Here is a 19,894-nt window from a genome sequence, read left to right as displayed (position 1 = left end):
AGGGAAAATTTCCTGTGGGAGATGAATGAAAGCTATTAAGGAAATGAGAGATTTGATGTGGCAGAGGCGAGGAAGGAGTGGATTTCTAGTTAGGGTTTGACATGGGTTGGAGGAAGAGAGGCTGTGTGGAGAGGAGAATTGGCGTGGCCCCCTCAGCTGATAGGGAGCTGTCCAGTGCTGCTGGAAGGGAGGGGTGGCAGCTGTCAAAAGGCAATGGGCTGACCTCCTCACTCTCCTCCTCAAAACCATCAGGTGATTCCTGATTGTGCTAGGATAAAGAGGAAGTTTTCAGTGTAGTATTTGAGGCACTCTACCAAGTGTGAGGCATTCCACCAAGTGTTTTAACATCCCCAATCAAGATGACTTCACATTCTCCCTCTTTTTTTGCATGCTAGATTTCAGCCAAACTGGACTGCGTGACACTTTTCTGATTGCGTCCTGCTGTCTCTGGCTTCTGGGCATTAGCTCAGATCATCCTGGATTCCTGGATCCTCCACCCTCCTCACCACTGCCTGTCAAAATCTTTCTCTTCCTTCACTCCCTGCCTCCTCCGCGGATCTCTGCAGCTTGAAGTCTTCTCTCTTTCTCAAGTTCTCCCGGTCTGAATGGCCCCTTTGTCCCTATATATACTCCTGAAGGACAGGAATGATTATTATTCTTAGCCTTTCTTTGTATGTTCAGCTCTTAGAATAATGTCTGGCGCACACAGGCAAGTAGGAGAGGTGAGATTTGAACCCAGGTCCTCTGGTCTCAGAGCAAGGGCTCTTACCTATGTACCATCCTGCCTCCCTGTGCCCTGAACAAAATCTCAGAGAAATGTAAGATATCCTATCTTCTATGTTTTAAGATTTCTTCATGTTTTCACCTCTTCAGATGTGTCCAGGTAGAGAATTGATGTATTTGACCTGGATAATGCCAACCATGCCTCCCTCTTCTACCCCTTCCCCATACCACACACAGGTGCACACAATCCGCCCCCCGCCCCCTGCACAATTGAAATCTTTGGATAATGGAGACAAGCTTGATCAGGAGAGGGCAGAGGTTTGAATACTGGCTTCCGTTCTTCACTTTGCTCATGTAGGTTGAGTAATGTTAACATGTAGTCTTTGTCTGCCATCAGATTTCAATCTAACTATAACTTTAGGAGACAGTCCTAGGGAGCTTCCTAGTTTCCAGAGAGACCCCAGACAACTAGTGTCAGACGTGGAATTTGAATTCAGATGTCCAACACCCTATGTCCTATACTACATGACCTCTCTGTAGGTTAGATAAACAACTATTTGTTAAAAATCTGCTGAGGAGACACAAGCAGGTGGAGGTCCCCCACCTTCAGGGCTTACAACCTAGTTGTGAGTCAAAAGTTAACTTTCGCTTTTTTTTTAAAGAATGATTGTTAAAATTAATTACATTTCCAGAGGTTGCTTCTGTCCCCAGATGATCTTCTTTACTTATTGTACCAACAACCAACTTTGGGACTCAGACCTCAGCGCAATGTAAGGGAACAGTTTGGGTCAAGATTCTGCCTCATAGTTCCTGTATGACCTTGAGCAAATTACTATCTTTGTGCTCCTCCATTTCTTCATTTATAAAATGAAGAGATAGTGGAAGCCTGTTCTGTTGGGCCCTAGAGGTAGGAACAGTGACAAAGACAAATTTGGCCTGTTGTTGTTCAGTTTCTTTTCAGATGTGTCCAACTCTCTGTGATCCCATATGGAGGTTTCTTGGCAGAGATCCTAGAGTAGTTTGCCATTCCCTTCTCCAGCTGATTTTATAGGAAATTGAGGCAAACAAGGTTAAATGACTTGCCATGCTCATGCAGCTAGTAAGTATCTGAGTCTGTATTTGAACTCACAAAGATCATTCTCCCTGACTTTGGCTCCAGCACTCTAAACACTGTGCTACCTAGCTGCTCCCCCTTTTTGGCCAAATTTGGGCTAGATAACAAGCAAACCTACCTGACATCCAGAGCCATCCCAGAATGAATGAGGTTGCCTCAGGAGTAGCTGCCCTTGCATGAGCGTCCTCTGCATAGAGTCTGGTTGGCCATTGGGTTGGGGGTGGTAGAGGGCATTCATTTTCAGGTATGAGTTGGACTAGACTATCTCTGAGGTTCCTTCCAGCTCAGAAGCCCTAGGAGTCCATGAGGAGGTGACTTCTGACATTCCTTCCTTCTCTTGATCTGGCATTTTTAATGCATAGATTAGATCAGAATGATCACTTTTCTATAGAGACAGATCTTTTAAATCAGTTCCTACCTGTCCCTGACTCAGGACCCCCAGGTCTTTTCACCCTAAAATATCTGGATAATTGAGGCTCCCTCACCCATAATTTAGTTGATTGTTTTGATTGTTTCTTCAGGTTATTTTGAGCAGCCACACTTTTCAGGCAGGTGAATACAACACAGTTCAAGGATTCCTCTATTTTCCCCCAAGATGAATAATTTTATTAACACAAAAGAAGTACTAATATCAGTTCTAGTGTCAAATTGAGAAAATCATCAAGGAAAGCAGACTGGCTAAGCCCCCTTACCATCTTTTCTTACAATCTTCCTTCTCCCATCCATAGTTCCCCACGGACCTGGGGTTTCTCCATATCAGAGCATCTCCCTTGGGGGCCTTTCAGTGTTTTCCAGAGAGAGACTCATTTCCTTCTCTTTCATCATCTCGATGATTTCCTGGTACAACTGCTGTGGCGCATCTAGTCCCCAGATGAAGTCTGTGTGTGCCCATTCTGGGATGTTCTTATGGTAGACAAGATTGGTCACTTGAGTGAGCAAGATGCGGACGTCATCAGGGTCTGCAAGCCAGTCCTGACCTCCTGACCACATTGCTATGGGCACAGTCATGTCTTTAATCTGATACCTCACAGGAGTTGGCTAGGGGAAAAAAGAATATTTTCTTGAATTGCATTCACAAACTACAAGGGCAAAAACAATAAAATAAAGAATAGTAATAAGGCATGATAAATTTTAAAAATTTGAAATTATTATCCAATACTCCAATACTGATGTGGACATTTCTCTCTAGTGATGTAGGTCACAACACATTTACACCAGTGCCATCTAACTCTTGGCCATGTCCTACCATAAATCTGCCCCAGGGTCACTGGCCAAGATGCCAGCAGCAATCTTTGAATTCTCTTTTCATCAAAGGGAAACCACTGGAATACAGAGACTGTCCACCTGCCATCACATGCTCTCACTCTATGACCTGTCTATGATTTCTCAAATCAAATATTCTCTGATAACATCTTTTACAACAAAGCTCCTGTCTAATTCTCAATTTCCCCCATTCTTTATCTTGTACTTCTTTGTAAATGACCATAAATTATCTCACCTATAACAAAAAAAATTACAGGAAAAATAATTTTTCAAATTCATTTACCTTGGAAGTGTAGGGATTCTTCTTTCTTTAAAAAATATTTTTTTTAAACTCATGTGATATCTGCTTTTTTCCCTTCTCCCATTTTTCTATCTCTTCAGCTTTCTCTAGAAATCATTATGACTCCACAAATAGTATGAAATCCTTGAGAGTGGGGACTGTTATTTTTTTTGTTTGTTTTTGTCTTTCTTTGTATTCTAAATGCTTGGCATAATGCCTAATACATGCAAGGGGCTTAATAAACACTAGTGATTGACTAATAAACCAATTAATGGGGATTCAATTAGTCAGATTCTTCAATTACCTGGACTTTCTTATTTGTACTCAAGTTGTAGGAGAAGTCTCCTGCCCTATTTGAATAAAATGAGAAAAATAGAACACTAAATCTGGAACCAGGACCTGATTTTCTTTCCTGGCTCTTCTAATTGCTATTAAGGTGTCCTTGGTCAAATTACTAGCCCACTGCCTGGTCTCCAAATTCTTCCTCTGTAAAAGAGGGTTGGATTCAATATATTCTAAGGTCCCCTGCACCTCAGACATTTGATGAGTCTCACCTTGGATTCTGCTCTTTCCTGTCTCCTCCAAGTGCAGCTTCCTGACCTATCTTGATGATGGGTACAGGGACCACTTAGCCCAGCTGAGTGGATTTGTCTGTGCTGGTCTCACTGGAATCAAGCCCAAGGCATCCCTGGTCCTCTGGGTTCCAGGTAGTTCATCCTTTCCTCTGGGATGCTCAATTGTATAACTTTCCAAAGATGGGGACATGCTTCCAGGAGGTGGCATTTTTTCCTACCTGATTGCATTTCTCCAGATTTTTGGTTTCACTTCCCCAGTCGTATGCTTGGAGCTCTCCAGAATTCACTGACTTAGAGGAAGAAAAAGAAGGACACATTATCACAAAGTGCTTGGGGACTGGAAATGGAACACCAGTCTGCTCCCTGTAAGAGAGGCATGAACCAAGAGAGGACATAAAATCAGGAAACCAAGGTCTGATTTCTTCTCCTCAGTTACAATCTCCTGGAAGGTGAGGGACATTTGTTTTTCAACTATATGCTTCTCTCAGCACCTGGCACCAAGAAAATTAAATAGTTGGTGAATAAAAGTTAGTGCATTGAATACTGTAGCTGGCACATAGTAGGTGCTTGATTAATGCTACTTCACTTGATAGTTTGCCATCGGCTTGTAAAGATATTTCCAGAGGAGTGCCTCCAGGATCTGGTATTGGTCCCACACTGGTCTTTTTGTAACCAATGTGGTGGACAAAGGTATAGTATGGCATCCTTATCAAATATACAGGTGACACTAAGCTGGGAAAGGTAGATAACATAATGGCTGCCAGAGTCAAGATTCCAAAGGAATTTGACAGGCTAGAGCATTCAGCTAAATGAAATAAGATGAAACCTACTGGGAAGAAATGTAAAATCTCATCCTTTGGTTCAAAAAAATTGACTTCACAAGCATATGATGGGGGAAGCTTATTAGATAATGTTTTAAAAAGATCTGATTCGATGGACCACAAGCTCAAAAAAAAAGGTCAGTGGTGTGATGTAGCAGCTAAAAGACCGACAGCTTGGTGGGGAGTTAGCATCCAGTCCCAGAAAGGTGAGAGAGTTCACTGAGTCTGAGGACTGAGCACCGGTTCCTGCTCAGGCCACACCTGGGTTGTGCCATTCTGTTCCGGGACCACATTTAGGAAAGATATTAATTTTCAGAAGCTTTTAGAAGAAGACAAGTAAAAATGGTGAAGAGCCTTGAGCTCACCTTAACCCCCTTCTTTCCTCCCTCCCCCCCGGCTGACTGAAAGAAAAAGGGATATGTACAGTAGACAAGAGAAATAGTGGGGGAGTGGCATGACTGCAACTTCAAGTGCTCAAAGGCTATCTTGCGGAAAATGGATCAGACTTCTGTTTGCACCCCTCTTCCAGCCCCCATGCCAGAACTAAGGATAATGGGTGTAAGATACGAAAATGCAAGCTTGGGTTTGGTCTTAGGACAGACTTTTCATCACTGAGAGCTGTCCCCAGATGGCCTGGCCTGGTCTTGGAGATGGTGGCTTCCCTGTCACTGGATGTCCTCAAGTCAAGGTAGGATAGACAACCACTTGTCAGGGATGTTATAGGTGGAATACTTGTTCATCTACAGGTGGGGCTAGATGCCCTCAGAGGTTCCTTCCAACTCTGAGTTTCTGTGAATCTCTGACTTTTTTTAAACCATTCTTTTTTTTTTTTAATTTTTATTTTGGAGGCAATTGGGATTAAGTGACTTACCCAGGGTCACATAACTACTAAGTGTATTGACCATATTTGAACTCAGGTCTTCCTGACTCCAGGACCAGTGCTCTATCCATTGTGCTACCAAGCTGCTCTTGATTCTCTGACTTCCTAATAAAAGTTTGTTGAGTGTTAAGTGGTTGGGATTCTATTCATGAAGCAACTCTTCCATCCAATTGGTAGGGGCTGAGAGAGAGAGAGAGAGACCTTAACCGAAGCTGGCCAAAACCAGGCAATGTGACCATTGACAACACTGAAAAAAATGAGCTCACATATAAAACTATTGTATGTTTGTTAAGGTGTGTATGGGAATTGAAAACACACTCATTTGCTTCCCCCATAAAGCCCTCACACTGTCCTGGGAATGGGGGAGGATATACCCAACGAATAGATGGCTTTCAAGGTACTTTTAATGAGCTCACATGGATATAGGGAAGGGAAGCAGTGTCCCATCCCCTTTGAGAACATTCCAGTTACACACCAATGCTGAGGATCACATCATAACCCCGAAGGTCAGTTTTCTCACAGCATCACAGGGACCTCAGGGGCGGGGCCAACCCATTCTCCCCCTTGACAAACCCAACTGCTGGTGATACAGCCTCTGCATTAAGACTGCCAATCAGGGGCACCTCCTACCCCTCCAGACAGTCCATTCTACGTAGAGTTGTACTGCTTTGGCCCTTCTGCCATCGCTGCTCCTGAATCCCCCATTTGGGGCCTAACAGAGCCACTTTGACCCACAAAACTGCTCTTCAAATAGACAGTGATCAAATTTCCCTTGAGTCTTTTCTTTTCTGCACTAAAACTGCTCAGCTCCATCTACCAACTGATCAGTCAGTTAATCAATCAACAAGTCATAAACATGAATTCAAGGTCTTTCAACACCCTGGCTGCTGTCATTTAGATACTCTGGCTTAAGATTGTCCTAAAACCTTGTACAGGCCAAGGTCTAGTGCACTGACCCACCCCTCCTCCTGGAAGCAAGGCTTCTTTAATGCAGCTAATGGTCCCTTACAGATTAAGTCAAGTCACAACAAGAATTTAGCCTACTCTGTGCCAGGCACTGTGATGAACTCTAAGATCAACCCCATGTGATAGTGGCTGTGTCTTCCCTCTCCTTTGGATGTTCATGTACATACCTACATATCTACATACACTCAAATAAATAAATATTTAGGCTTCAAAAGGCCATCATTTGATTCAAGGCCCTAAATATTCACCAGAGCCCATGCAAAGGCCTATGACAGTGATGTAGACATTGGCAGCCTTACCTGGCTCCAGTGCAGTATGTTCTGAACAGATGTTCCAGCTGGGGTGTGGGCAACATAGACATTGACTCTGCTCTGCAAGGAAGCAGGAAGGAAGCCTGGATCATTGAGTGACTAATCGAGTACAAGCACAGCAAACTGGGCTGGATTCTCCCTGCCGAGGCTCTGCCTCACAGCTCTCCAGGGCTATTTCTTTCTCCTTGGGAGTATCTCCATGTATGGAAAGGCTCTCACCAGATTAGGAAAGGAAACAACAGATGGAAGTAGGAAGAAATGAGGAGGACCATTAGTAAATGAGGTCCCCTAAAGCAGAGGGCTTCTTTGTTATGTACTGGACTCTTGGGCTCTCAGGCACTGGAATCACAGGACCTCTTCTCAGGATAAAGGTTTTAAATGCATATAATAAAATGCCAAGGGTTATAAAATTGAAGTAAATTGAAATACAGCTGTCAAAATATTTTTTGAAATACAAGTCTCTGGACCTCAGGATAAAAACCTCTTTTAGAGCCTAAGACATTTTAAGGTTTGGGGTTTTTTTTTTTTGTGATTTCACAGTTTTTGTTTGACTTCTCTGACTTTTAATGATAAAAAACTTTTGTTCTTAATGTTTTGATGCTTGCTTCCTTTGATTATCTCTGGGCCCTTGATTATGATTTTGTGTAAATGAGATAAGAGAATTCAGGTTCAACCCAAAATGTGGTGCCTTTGGGTTGGTCCCTTAGCCTCCCTATGCCTCAGTTTCCTCATTTGTTAAATATGGCACTTGAACTAGGTATCTTTTGAGGTCCATTCTAGCCCTAACTCTATGATACTTAATTAGCAGGCATGGATATTTTGATTCACAACAGCCATTCTGCATAGAAATACAGTTGTAGCTTTGAAGGATATTGGACTGGGCTGTGGAGACCTGTGATGACCAGTTTATTTTAGGCACATCTCTGCAGACATGTTGTAATCTGTGACAGAATACAAGTTCCTTGAGCATACAATTACTTAATTTTTGTTTTTAGATCGTCAGTGCCTAGCACAGTGTGTGGCATACAGCAAGCATTTAATGAATGCTTCTGGATTAAGTTGATTGAAATTGTGTGCTCAGTCCTCCTCTGAGCTTCACTGTCCTGTGGAGGCAACCCTGGGCTCTTGAAGGTTACTCCAGTGGAGGAAAGCTCTAGCTGGTCCTGTGAAACCTACAGGGGTTCAGAATGGACCTGGGGATGGACGGCATCATGAGGTTGGTGCTGGGGAATGAATGCTTTGGCAGCAATTCAGGAATGTGGCAATCCCTGAAAACCATGAATTAAGAAGAAAGGGGTTGCAATCTGCATTAGTGAGGGGTACACCAACATCAATTAAACCAACAGACTCCAGATAATGCATAGTGGTGTGTGTGTGTGTGTGTGTGTGTGTGTGTGTGTGTGTGTGTGTGTGTGTGTGTGTGTGTGTGTACAAAGCGTCTAACCTAATTTAATACCTCATGGGCTGCCATAACCAAAGTGTCTGCCACCTAGTGGCCAACCGAGCAGAAAACATCTCCAAGTCTCTTTGCCGGCTTGTCTTGCAATACTTATTAAAAACATGCAAGATTCCTCTTTTTTGTTGATCACTAAGGCCATTTATCTACAGCAAAGTCTAGCTTTAACATCTCTCTTCCTTCAAGGAGTCATAAGCATACACTGAGTTTGTACCAGATTCCTGGTGAGACATCACCTGGAGATGTCTGTGGATTGTGGGATCATATGATAACCCAAGGACTTTGCCATTATCTGGAGGATACTCTAGGCAGAGTGCACATGGAAGTCCACATTCCCTGAAGATGGGGAGATTATCCAGATGCTCATTTTTCAGGGACACTGAATTCATTACCCAAGGTCACACAGCCAGTAACTGTCAGAGGTAAAATTTGAACTGAGTTCTTCCTAACTCCAAGTCTAGCACCATCTAGCTGCCTAATAATGTGATATAGTGGAAAAGGCCCTACACTTGGAATGTGGTAGGACTTTGGTATCAAATTCTGCTCCTCAAAATTAATGGCTGTGTGAACCCAAACAAGGCATCGCATTGTCTGAAACTCAGCTTTTTCATCTATAAAATGGGGGGAATACTATCTATAGCACATTCCTCATGGGGGAATAAGAAGAACAAATAAGATAATGATTGTAAAGTGTCTTTTAACCCTTAAAGAGTATCATATTAGAGACCAGATTTGTGATTTTACTGATAGAGGGAACTCCCAGATTAGGGAACTTTTTTCCTCATGCATGTCAGCACTTCCTCTTCAATTTAAAGTCTCAGAGAGTTATCCAGAGAAGCTAAATGACTTGCCCATACTGCTATGGAAGAGGATTGGTCGATGTTGGTTGAATGAATGAGGGACTGTCTCCTGCAGTGTGCCTTCAGAGACACACCTTTACAATGCAGTCTTGGGATGCAGGGTAGCTCATTGTTTCTGGGTTGTAACTGTGAGGGATGGGACACTGACTGCCCCCTCACCCCGGCAATTTGGTGACTTTCCACTGGAGACTCAGGGTACCACCCTGGACAGCTCAGCCTCCTACCATGTTCAGATTGTTGGTGTTGAATCCTCCCAGGAGCAGGATGATGTTGCTGCAGAGCTGGTCCAGAATGGTCTGGCCACAAAGGTGGATAAAAAATGGCCGCAGGAACTTATGTTGGTGAAGAAATTCCTTCTTGCCAAACACACCCTGGAAGAAGCCAATCAATCAATCAATCAATATTGATTAAACACTTACTTTGTGTTTGGTACTGTGCTAAGCTAGGGAGACAAAGAGGCAGGTCCTTTTAGATGGGAAGGACAGAAAAAGACACAGAAGGGAGAGAAGGGATGTCTTTCATGGAGAACAGATGGAAGTCCAGTTGAAAGGGAATGGAGTGCATATGAAGAGAAAAGCCGAAAAAGAGAGATTGTGGAGGTCTAAGGATTTTCAGTTTTATCCCAGGAGACACAGGGAGTCATTGAAGATTTTTATGGGAGGGAGTGACCGGGTTAGAGCTGTGCTTTAGGAATGTCTGTTCGACACCTGTGGGCAGAGACGTAGAAGTACGGAGCAAGTGACAAGTCTACCTGCCTCCCTGCTTCTCTTTGGGAGAGTCCCAGCAGACCTGAAGAGACTTATCTGACTGAGCAGGTGCTTTCCGCCCCTGGCTGAATTCTTTCCTAAGTGGTCATGGGATGAGTTGGGAATCACTCACCTTGATCATCATCTCTGGCAGGAGCAAGAATTTGGTCCCAGGGCTTTTTGCATGTTTAACCGAGGCAATTGGTGCTAAAGCAAAATACATTTTGATCCTCTGGGCCAGCTCAGGCATCGTGGAAAATGCTATGAAGGCTGTGGGGGCAGAAGAGATGGGTGAGGAAGGGCTATCAGCCCTCACCCCTACATGCTGCCCCTCAGGCTTAGGGAAGGGTGCTCCTGTAGTGCCCAAGAGGTGAGCCTGTCCACATCCCTCACAGTTAGGACCCAGAAACATGAGTTAACTTGCGTTTCTCCATCGTCGTGTCTTGGTAAATAGCTGGGGTGAGAGGGTGGGTTTCACAAAGGGTTCTGGGGTTGGAATCAGATGCAAATTAGAATGAAGCTTTCTGTCCATCTTATATTAATTATTGACAGGCATTTAGGGTAGAATTCTGGACTTAGAGCCCAGAAGACCTGAGTTCACATTTCATTTCTATATGCCCTTCTGAGCCTCAGTCTCTTCATCTGTAAAATGGGGTTAACAGTGTCTGTAGAATCTCCCTCACCAATGTGTCATCAATGAGACTCACATGGAATAATGCATGTCAAACACTGTAGGGGAGCAAACAATTCTCACAATTTTTAGCTTCTTTTTTATATTTACTTTTTACTGGACATGTGATTTTGTCAGGGTGGGAGCTCCCAGGAAGTAACTTTCCCATCCAAGTAAAGAAACTTCTTCTTTGCAACTCCTCATCTCAGAGGTGCCCAGTCAATTAGTCAAGAAGTATTTATTAGGCACCTACTATGTGCCACTCACTGTATTAAGACCTGGAACTATGGGAGGTGGTCTCTTTCCCAGGGTCACATAGCCAGATGTGGCAGAAGTGAGACTTGAAACCAGGTCTCCCTAACTCTGAGGCTGACTCTAACCACTGTATGACACCACCTCCCAATTATGAGCTTGTCAAATTTCCATTGGTGAAAATGAGTGGCAGGCTCAGGATCTCGATGCAAATATGCCATATTCCTCTGCCTTTGTAAGGATCTTTTCCCCACTTTATTTTATACAAACCAGGACATGGAAAACAACAGACAACAGAAACAGAGCCCAAGTGTCCCTTCCTGATCTCAGACAGCATCAACAACAGAAAAGAACAGACCTCATTTCCTACCATCAGCTCCAAGACAGCCCTGGCAGAATGGCGGAGTGTAGATAGAGTTGGAAAGTCCTTAGAATCAGGAAGTCCTAGCTTTGAATCTTGCCTCAGATACCAGCTGTGTGGCCCTGGGCAACCCCTTCCCCAGTCTGGGCCTCAGTTTTCTCATCTGTAAAATGGGATGGGTGAGGGAGTATGGCCTTTAAGGATGGTGCCAGCTCCATACAGATGACCCAACGACCCCATCTTTTTGAAATAGCTGTCTTGGATGTTCACCATTCCTTGCATGGACAATGCCCTGGTTAAGAGTCTTGTGTCTGAGGAGAACCTGCAGGTGACCCCATTATCCTGGCGTTGAAACTGAGGCACATAGCTATTTAGAAAAGAGTAAAGCCTTGACTCATTCCTGGTTCATTAGAAGAGAACTCTTGCACGTGGCTGTGTTTAAGGCACCTACGGGTGTATCCCCTATAAATAAGTTTTGTTTGCTGATTTATGAAGCTCTAGGGCTGAAATTTTAGCCTGTGTTCAGCCAGCCTGGTTTATGACTTCAGGCAGTTCATTTGGAAGGGGATTTCTAAGCCCTTGATGTCTCATCCTGGCATAGAGGTGACTCAGGATCAGGAGGTATCTTCCAGACAAGCATGTGCCCTGGCACTCTGACCAAGCTGCAGAGACTTTGCGTGTGACCCGGCCTAGGGGTCTGACTGCCTCTGGGCTCTATATATCCAATCTACCCTGCTGGAATGAGCAGCCTGGCAGGTACAGGCTTACCCCTGGGGGTCACAGGAGGTACCAGGAGGCCATGCCATTTTTGGTACTTGAAAGGGGATGAGATGTTGGGAAATCTTGCCTCCACTGTTTTTATTCCGTGATGCATGCATGACCTTGGGCAAGCCATTTTCCCTTTTTGAGGCTCACTGTGCTCTGCAAAGTGAAGGAGTTACCCAGAGGACTAATAATGAGGAACAGGAAGCCTCAGAGGTGCCAAATCACAAAAGGCCTCAGGTGGCCAATGTAGGAGTCTGAACTTTACTCAATAAGCCATGGGGAGACACTAAAGAGTTATTAAAATACAGAGTCTCAGTTTATAAATCTGTTAAATGGGAGAGTTAATCTAGATAAGGTATTTCTAACTTTTTTGGTTGCCTGGACCCCTATGGTGGTCTGTTGAATTCCCTAGACCTCTTCTCAAAATAACTTTTTTAATGAAAAGAACAGAACAAAATATGGAGAATTACAGTGAATTATATTGATGTAAAATGTATCTGAGATGTTTATACTTTAAAAGAAACTAATGGGTCCATGAGAAATGAGTACAGTCCAGGCATGGACTCATGAACAGGCAGTAGGCCAGGTTGACTGGAATAGAGAGTGTGTGGAAGGCTATAGAGATGTGGAAAGGTAGGTGGGAGTCAGACTGCAGAGGGCTTTGAATTCCAGGTTTTGTATTTTAACCTAGAGGCCACAGGAATGTGCTGGCCCGTTCAGATTTATGTTTAAGGAATTGTTTGCCTTATGTTTTTGAAGAGGACCAGTGACACCATGCGTGTGTGAATTGGATTGAAGTGAGGCAGAGCTGTGAGTCAGTCTCACTCTCCAAACACTGACAGGTGTGTGGAGGATGGGCTGAGGAGCATAAGGAAGGTGTGGGGAGATGAGACAGGAAAAGAGATATGTCAAGGCTCTGTCCTGGGGTTTGATTTTTCTATGGAAGTGGTTAACTTACAAATCTGTTCCCCATTGAACATACCCATTGTCGTTCCTTGTGAGTAGCCGACATAAAATACTTTTTCCTGGCCCGTTTTCTGCAAAATAAAGTTTATCACTGCTGGAAGGTCAAACCTAGCCATCTCATCATAACTACAAGGGGAAAGAAAGTTTTATGTAAAGATTACCATTTCTGCATTGGGAACAGAACATTGTTTAAGAACAAAACACAAGCAAGATATTTACAAGGATATTTACGAGGGAGCAGTTCAACCATGAGTCCCATGGACAGGACCCAACAGATGCCCCTCAACAGATGGCCCAAGCCAACAGGCATCTGACTGGGTCTACAGAACTGACCAAGACCCCAAATGGCCTTGTTTTCCCAGATTACCCAGTACAGGAATTATCTGTGCTACCTTTTTACAGAGCACACATCATGCCCCAGTGAGGTAGGAAGCACCTGGAGTTTCTGGTTCTATTGGAGTTCGACATCACGGTCATAAAGTATCAAACAAATGTTGCCATACTGTCCTGAATAACTCCTCTTTCTTATCAGAGAATTGGCCTGGAGACAAGTCACTGTCCTGTTATGACAAATGCGTATTTAATGTTCTACAGACATTGGTGCTGGGATGAAATGACCTTTTTTTGTTACTGAATACAGACTATTCAGAGGTAGGCCCATCTTCTACAAATCACTGAAAACGTCTATGTAATGACTGTTTATTAGGGCTAGGGCCTGGTCTTCAATTTCATTGGTCTCTGGGTGAGGACACTCCATATGCCAGGGGCTCTTAACCTTTCATGGGTGTGTCACAGACCCTTGGGTACTCTAGACAAGTCCATGGGTCCCATCTTTGAATAAAGAAACCCATGAACCTTATTTTTAAATGCACAAAATAAAAATATAGGATTAGAAAGGAAATCAATCCTATTGAAGAAGTCATCAAAGTATCAGAAATAAATGAAGCAAGTTGGTCAGTGACTTCTCTGTGATTTACAGGCTCATTGAGTTCATAGAGCACTCAGAGGTTATAACCAGGATTATTCATTTTATCTGTGTCGAGGACTATTGTCATAGAGTCCTCCCTGCCTGGAACATTCTCATCTTCTTCTCTTGGCTTCCCTGGCTTCCTTCAAGACTCGGCTCAAATCCTATCTTCTCTGAGAGGTCTTTCCTACCCACCCTGCTCTGCTCTCCACCCCCAGTATCTTCCCTCTAAGATTACTTCCCATTCATTTGGCATATATATGTATATATATACACACCAAATATTTATATGTATATATATATATATGTATATAATTTGTGTGTAAATAGTTATTTGCATTTAGAATAGAAACTTCTTAAGGCCAGAGGATACTAATAGATAGTATTAGTCAGTACAATTAATGTGGAGTTGGGAGGACTACCCAGATACATGGTCCAAGTACGTGAGAAATCAAAGACCCATGCTTGACTCTTAGCTAGCTAGCTGGTTCCTTCCACAGCACACCAAAGTGCCACCATTATTCCCAACATCCCCATCTACCTGAAAGCCCAAAACTCATCTTGGTCAACCGAGAGAGTCTTGTGCTTGCAGGACCAGGTATTTCCTCGGCTGTTCCCCATCCACACGTCATAACCAGCATCAGCCAGGATGAAACCCAAGCTATTGTTAGGAAGATTTAGGATCCAGTTGCTTGCATCACCAAGCAAACCGTGCTGCAGTAGCACCACTGGCCTTGGTCCTAGAAAGGAAAAGAAAAAAGTTCAGATGCCACAAATGGCTGCCATATTAGAGGGAAGGCTGAGCCTCGCTAGAGAACTAAGGAATGATGTTGGACTATAAGACAATTAACTCTAGAATTTGCATTTTGGGTGCCCAACAGGACATCAAAATTAGCATGGCTATTAGTCTGTGGTATACTCCATCAGGCAATTCAGGTTATCTTCTTAAACTGTGGGGAAATGAAAAAAGCTCTCTGAAAAAAAAAACCCACAAAAAAACTGGAACAACAACTTTCAGATGAATTCAGTTGAGTTTTCTTCCTTGCTCCAACGGAATGTTAGCCCAATCCTGAAACTTGAACCTGTGTAAGTCTTAAATTTACCCCCATTAAATCTGATCTTATTAAATATACATATCTACTGGTTTCTAGAGTGTTAAAAGGTGGACAACAAGGTGTAGGAAGGGGAACTTTGAGATTTATAGTCTTAGATTTATCAGACAAATGTAAAAAAAAACCTAACCAAACAAACCCTAGAAGTTGTAAAGGGGAAATTCTACTTGAAAATAATTCTTTTTTTTAAACCATCATGTGTCCTCTGCCCACCAAGAAGGACATGAAATTACTTTTCAAACATGTTCAAAATGCCAAGTAGGTGGAGGATGCCTGCCTAGTATGGAGGGAGGAAGGAAACAAAAATTTATTAAACACCTGCTACAAGTCAGGCACTTTGCTAAGTACTTCACAAATATGATCTCACCTAATTATCACAGCAGTCCTGTAAGGTAGGTGCTATTATCTCCATTTTACAGTTGGGGAAACTGAAGTAGAGAGGAGTTTAGTGACTTGCCCAGAGACACACACAGCTAATGAATGTATGAAGCTGGATTTGAACTCAGGTTTTCCTCCTTCCACACCTGGCCTTGTCTCCACTGTGGAGCCACTTTAGAATGCATGCTTGGGCACCTGGGTGTCCTCAAGACTGAGGCTCTGAAACATGTTCCTGCCTGGATCTGTGGAACTCTCAGAACACACTCTGGTTCACTCAGAGATGCTCTCTCAAAGCGGGGAGCATATTATACGCCACCAACTGAGGTACCTCCTACCTGGGTCATCAGAAGAGTCTTTGCCCCAAGGAATTCTGTTGACTGTCAGGATGTAGCCATCTTCTGTGGCTACCTCATATTCCTCCCAGGGGTAGCCATGGTGCTGGATGATCTCACTCTATGGAAAGAAAGCAGGACTTTCTGCTCAGGCTTGATGGAAGGGACCACATTTCCCAACCCTTTCAAGTGCCAAGGAGGCAAGTCTGTAGGATGGGCCTTAGGCCTGGGCTTTGTCAGCTAGCATTGCCAACCTTATGCAAGCCCTTTCTCTTCCCTGGGTCTCAGTTTTCTCCTCAGTAAAATGGGAAGGTTGAACTAGATCTCTATGCTCCTTTCTAAGTGTTAAGCTGACTTTTTTTTCAGAGTTGAAACTAAGGTAGGGTTACCTAGAGTTTGCCATAAGCCCAAGATTTAAACGACACTATCAGTATTTGAAAAACCTAAGCTTGGTACCTAGTTTTCAACAATGACTAATTAAAACAGGAATCTAGCATGTGGCAGGTAGGATCCCAGGTGAGCTCAAATACAGGCGTGTGTGTGTGTGTGTGTGTGTGTGTGCGTGTGTGCATGCATTTGCTTCACCCCACACAAGCATTTCTAGTTGTAGCTCTGTGTTTAGAGCCAGGATGAAGCCTGACTCAGTGAAAAGGGTATTGTATTTAGGGCAAGAGGACCTGGGTTTGAATTTAAGCTTGGCCATTTGCTCCCTGTGGAATTGTAGACAAATTAAAACCTCTCTGGACCTCACTTTCTTCCTCTGTGAAATGAAAGAGTTAATCTAATTGACTTCTGAAATCCCTCAAGAAATACAGTATGTATGGCACAGAACCATGCACACATTAGGAGTTTAATAAATGCTTATTAAACCTCTTGACATCATGAGAACATAGCTCCAGGTGAAGAATGGATTTCTTCCCCTGGTATCTGTGTGTGTCATTGCCATGGCATGATGGCACATCCAAGTGAATGGGGTAAGGTAGCCTTGAGATGAGGTGGTTCAGTGACTGGAGCTCAGGGTCTAGAGTCAGGAAGAGCTCAGTTCAAATGTGACCCAGATATTTACTGTTATGTGACTTGAGGCAAGTCACACAACCTCTGTGTGCCTCAGTCTTCTCATCTGTAAAATGGAGACCGCAATAGCACTCACCACCCAGGGCTCCTGTGAGAGTCAAATGCGCTAATAACTGTAAAGTGCTTTGTAGATGTGAGCTATTGTTTAAAGGTTGATGAGCTCCTGCCAACGGTCCACTAGACCATCACCCAGCTTAGCCTTGCTTGTTGGTGGTCACACCTATTTAGAGCATCTCTTAGTGCCCAGGAGGAAGCCAAGATCTCCCAAGCATCTGAAATAGATGAAGCAATGTCCTTTTCATTTTTGAAGTAAATGGTATCAGACTCTCAGAGCCTGTCAATTCTCACTTTGGACTATGTTCTAACCATCTTGGCTACAGGATTGCCCATGGGATATTTAGAATAAAGCAAGTTAGAAATGGGAGGAAGAAGATAAGCCCTAAGACTTAGACCTTGAGAGGCAGCAGAGAACATTTAGGCCAACCGTTCATTTCACAAATAATCATAAGAACAGCTTACATTTATATGGCATGGTAAGGTCTTCAGAGCTCCGTACATGCATTAAACTGGGTGATACTCAGAAGAATGCTATGAGGTTATTACCATTATTTTCCACATTTTATAGGAGAGGAAACTGAGGCTGAGAGAAGCTAGGATTTGAACTGAGGTCTTCCTGCCCCCAAGTCCAGAGCTTTATCCACTAAATGAAAGTGTAGATGAATGAAAAAGCATTTATTACTATTTGGCAAGGACAAGTAGGAGACACAGTAGATGGAGAGCTGGACCTGGAGTCAGGAAGACTCATCTTCCTGATTTCTAATATGGCCTCAGACACTGACTAGCTCTGTGACCCCAGGCAAGTCACTTCACCCTGTTTTCCTCAGTTTCCTCATCTGTAAAATTAGCTGAAGGAAATAGCAAACTACCCCAGTATCTTTCCAAATGGGGTGATGGAGAGTTGGGCATGACTGAAAAAACAACAGCATTTGCAAAGCACTTTGCTATTTGCTGGGATTATAAAGTGGGGAAAACCAATCTCATGGAGCTCACATAATGCCCAGAGGATGAGGGGCCTTGCCCCAAGTTACACCAGTAGAAAATAATAGAACTGAGATGTTAGTTTCAGGTCTGTGTCTACCAATCCACTGTCCTTTCTACTGGACCATTATGGAATGGTTTGAAATTTCAGTTTGAAATAAGTGCCTCCTCCCTGGGCTGAGCTTACATGCATCTGGAAACAATGATGCACCTAAAAGATGAGCTGGACCCCAGCATCCTGGAGCTGCAGGGACCTTGGGGGTCCTCTAGTCTAACAGCCCAGTTTGAAAGAGGAGGAACAAAGGCTGCAGAAATAGGTGCCATTCAAACCTGTGTCCTCTGATTCCAGAGAGAACAGAGAGCTGGCACAGGGTCAGAGAAGGGGTGGTGGGATGAAGAGTTGAAGGAAGTCAACGGTCAGAATGCTTAGTGTTAGGCCTTCAGAGCTTCCTTCCCCTCCATGACCCTCTCTCTCACCACCACAAGCCTTTTTTGGACCACAGGACAGCACCAAAGCAGGCATCCTTGGTGAGGAATCCGGAAAGGAGCTGACTTAGCCCCTCTGGGCCCTGCCCAGATAGGAAGGCAGAAGACTCTGTGAGATACATAGTGAGGGAAGCAGTTCAAATTCTGAAAAGGCCTGGCACTTCTGGTCATTTGGAAAATGTCCTTATGTGAACAAGGGCTCCTTTCGTTCCAGGGACAGTGATCAAAGGAGGCTGGCCAGACACAACACAACAGGTGTTCTCTCTCTCTCTCTCTCTCTCTCTCTCTCTCTCTCTCTCTCTCTCTCTCTCTCTCTCTCTCTCTCTCTCTCTCTCTCTCTCTCTCTCACACACACACACACACACACACAAACACACACACCACACACACACACATACACACACACTTATACTTCACTAGCATCAAACAGGACAGTGGTACATGGAATGACCTGGAAACTCATTGTTCTGTGCTGAATATCACGGACAAACCAAACTTACGATGTTCATGAATGCCTCGGGGTCCACAGCCTTGGATCCAATGAGTCTGCAGTCTGCATGTCCTTGCAGCAGCCAGGCCACCACAATAAACTGCCACATCTTGGTCCCAGTGATCAAACCATCCACCGTCCACTGAAGATCTTCTGCTTGGCCCAATCGGGCTCCACTCGGGGCTTTGAAAAAAACCCTTCTTTTGTTTATAGCACCAACTAAGTCCACTTGGAGAGAGAGAAGATGCACCACACAGGCTTCCAATCTCCAAATTTTGGAGCCAAATTGCTGCTGTGATTGTTGGCTTGAGAAGAAGCCGAGTGAGTCAGAGGCTTTTCTAGGTCAGGCTTGGCTGGGGTTTGGCTCTCCCCCGCAGTCCCCAAGTCATCAGCAAGTGGGAGGTGAGAGCTCCTTTGATGTCACCTGGAGTCCTTCTTTGGCACCCAACCCATAAAGTCAGTGCCTGGCCCTCCTTTCTGCTTCTGGGCAGAGTCTGCTTCCTCACACCAGCCTCCCCCTTCCCCCATCTGATTGTCCCTTCTGGAAATCCAGAACTTTTCAGAGACAACAGAATAACCAAAAGAAGTGACATTTTAGGACACTCCAAGATTCTGTGATGTGCTTTAAGCAGGCTAGGAAGGAGAGGACTGGGTTGGGGGGGATCCCTGGACTTGGAGTGCCTTTGTGGCCTCAGTTTCTCCATCTCCAAAAAATGAGACTGGCTTAATTGACCCACGATGTCCCTTCCAGCTCTAATTCTAAGTTCCGGTGTTGTCATTTCAGCCTCGAATCAGGAAGTGCTATTGCTATTTCCATTTTACAGGAGAGTAAACTGAGGCTCAGGGATGTTAGGTGACTTGTCCAGTGTCACACAACCAATATGTGTCTGAGGGCAGGATTCAAACCTAGGGCTTTCTGATGAAGTCCAGCTCTCCATTCAGGAGGCCACACTGTGGTTTTTTTGTTTTTGCTCAGTTCAAATCTGGCTTTTTCCAAACTGACCTTTT

General features: G+C 44.0%; 1 protein-coding gene across 2 annotated transcripts; it reads right to left on the bottom strand.

The window, feature by feature from the left end:
• Positions 1–1,055: 1,055 nt before the first annotated feature.
• Positions 1,056–19,208, bottom strand: LIPM (lipase family member M). Of its 2 annotated transcripts, XM_072628976.1 has the most exons (9): positions 18,897–19,093; positions 15,802–15,919; positions 14,518–14,716; positions 13,026–13,135; positions 10,129–10,265; positions 9,474–9,620; positions 6,922–6,993; positions 4,174–4,245; positions 1,056–2,875 (listed from the first exon to the last, which is right to left on the bottom strand). In XM_072628976.1, the coding sequence occupies exons 1-9, from the start codon at positions 18,993–18,995 to the stop codon at positions 2,594–2,596; spliced, it is 1,236 nt and encodes a 411-aa protein (XP_072485077.1). In that variant the 5' UTR covers positions 18,996–19,093; the 3' UTR covers positions 1,056–2,593. The 2 variants fall into 2 exon arrangements, with proteins under 2 accessions (XP_072485077.1, XP_072485078.1); XM_072628977.1 differs by lacking the exon at positions 15,802–15,919 and having other exon boundaries at positions 1,336–2,875; positions 18,897–19,208.
• Between the last annotated feature and the right edge of the window lie 686 nt (positions 19,209–19,894).

Source organism: Notamacropus eugenii, chromosome 1 (assembly GCF_028372415.1).
Source record: "Notamacropus eugenii isolate mMacEug1 chromosome 1, mMacEug1.pri_v2, whole genome shotgun sequence".
In the NCBI taxonomy this organism is placed as follows: Eukaryota; Metazoa; Chordata; class Mammalia; order Diprotodontia; family Macropodidae; genus Notamacropus; species Notamacropus eugenii.
The sequence above is the reverse complement of the archived record's forward strand: the minus strand, read 5'-3'. Positions and strand labels throughout refer to the sequence as shown.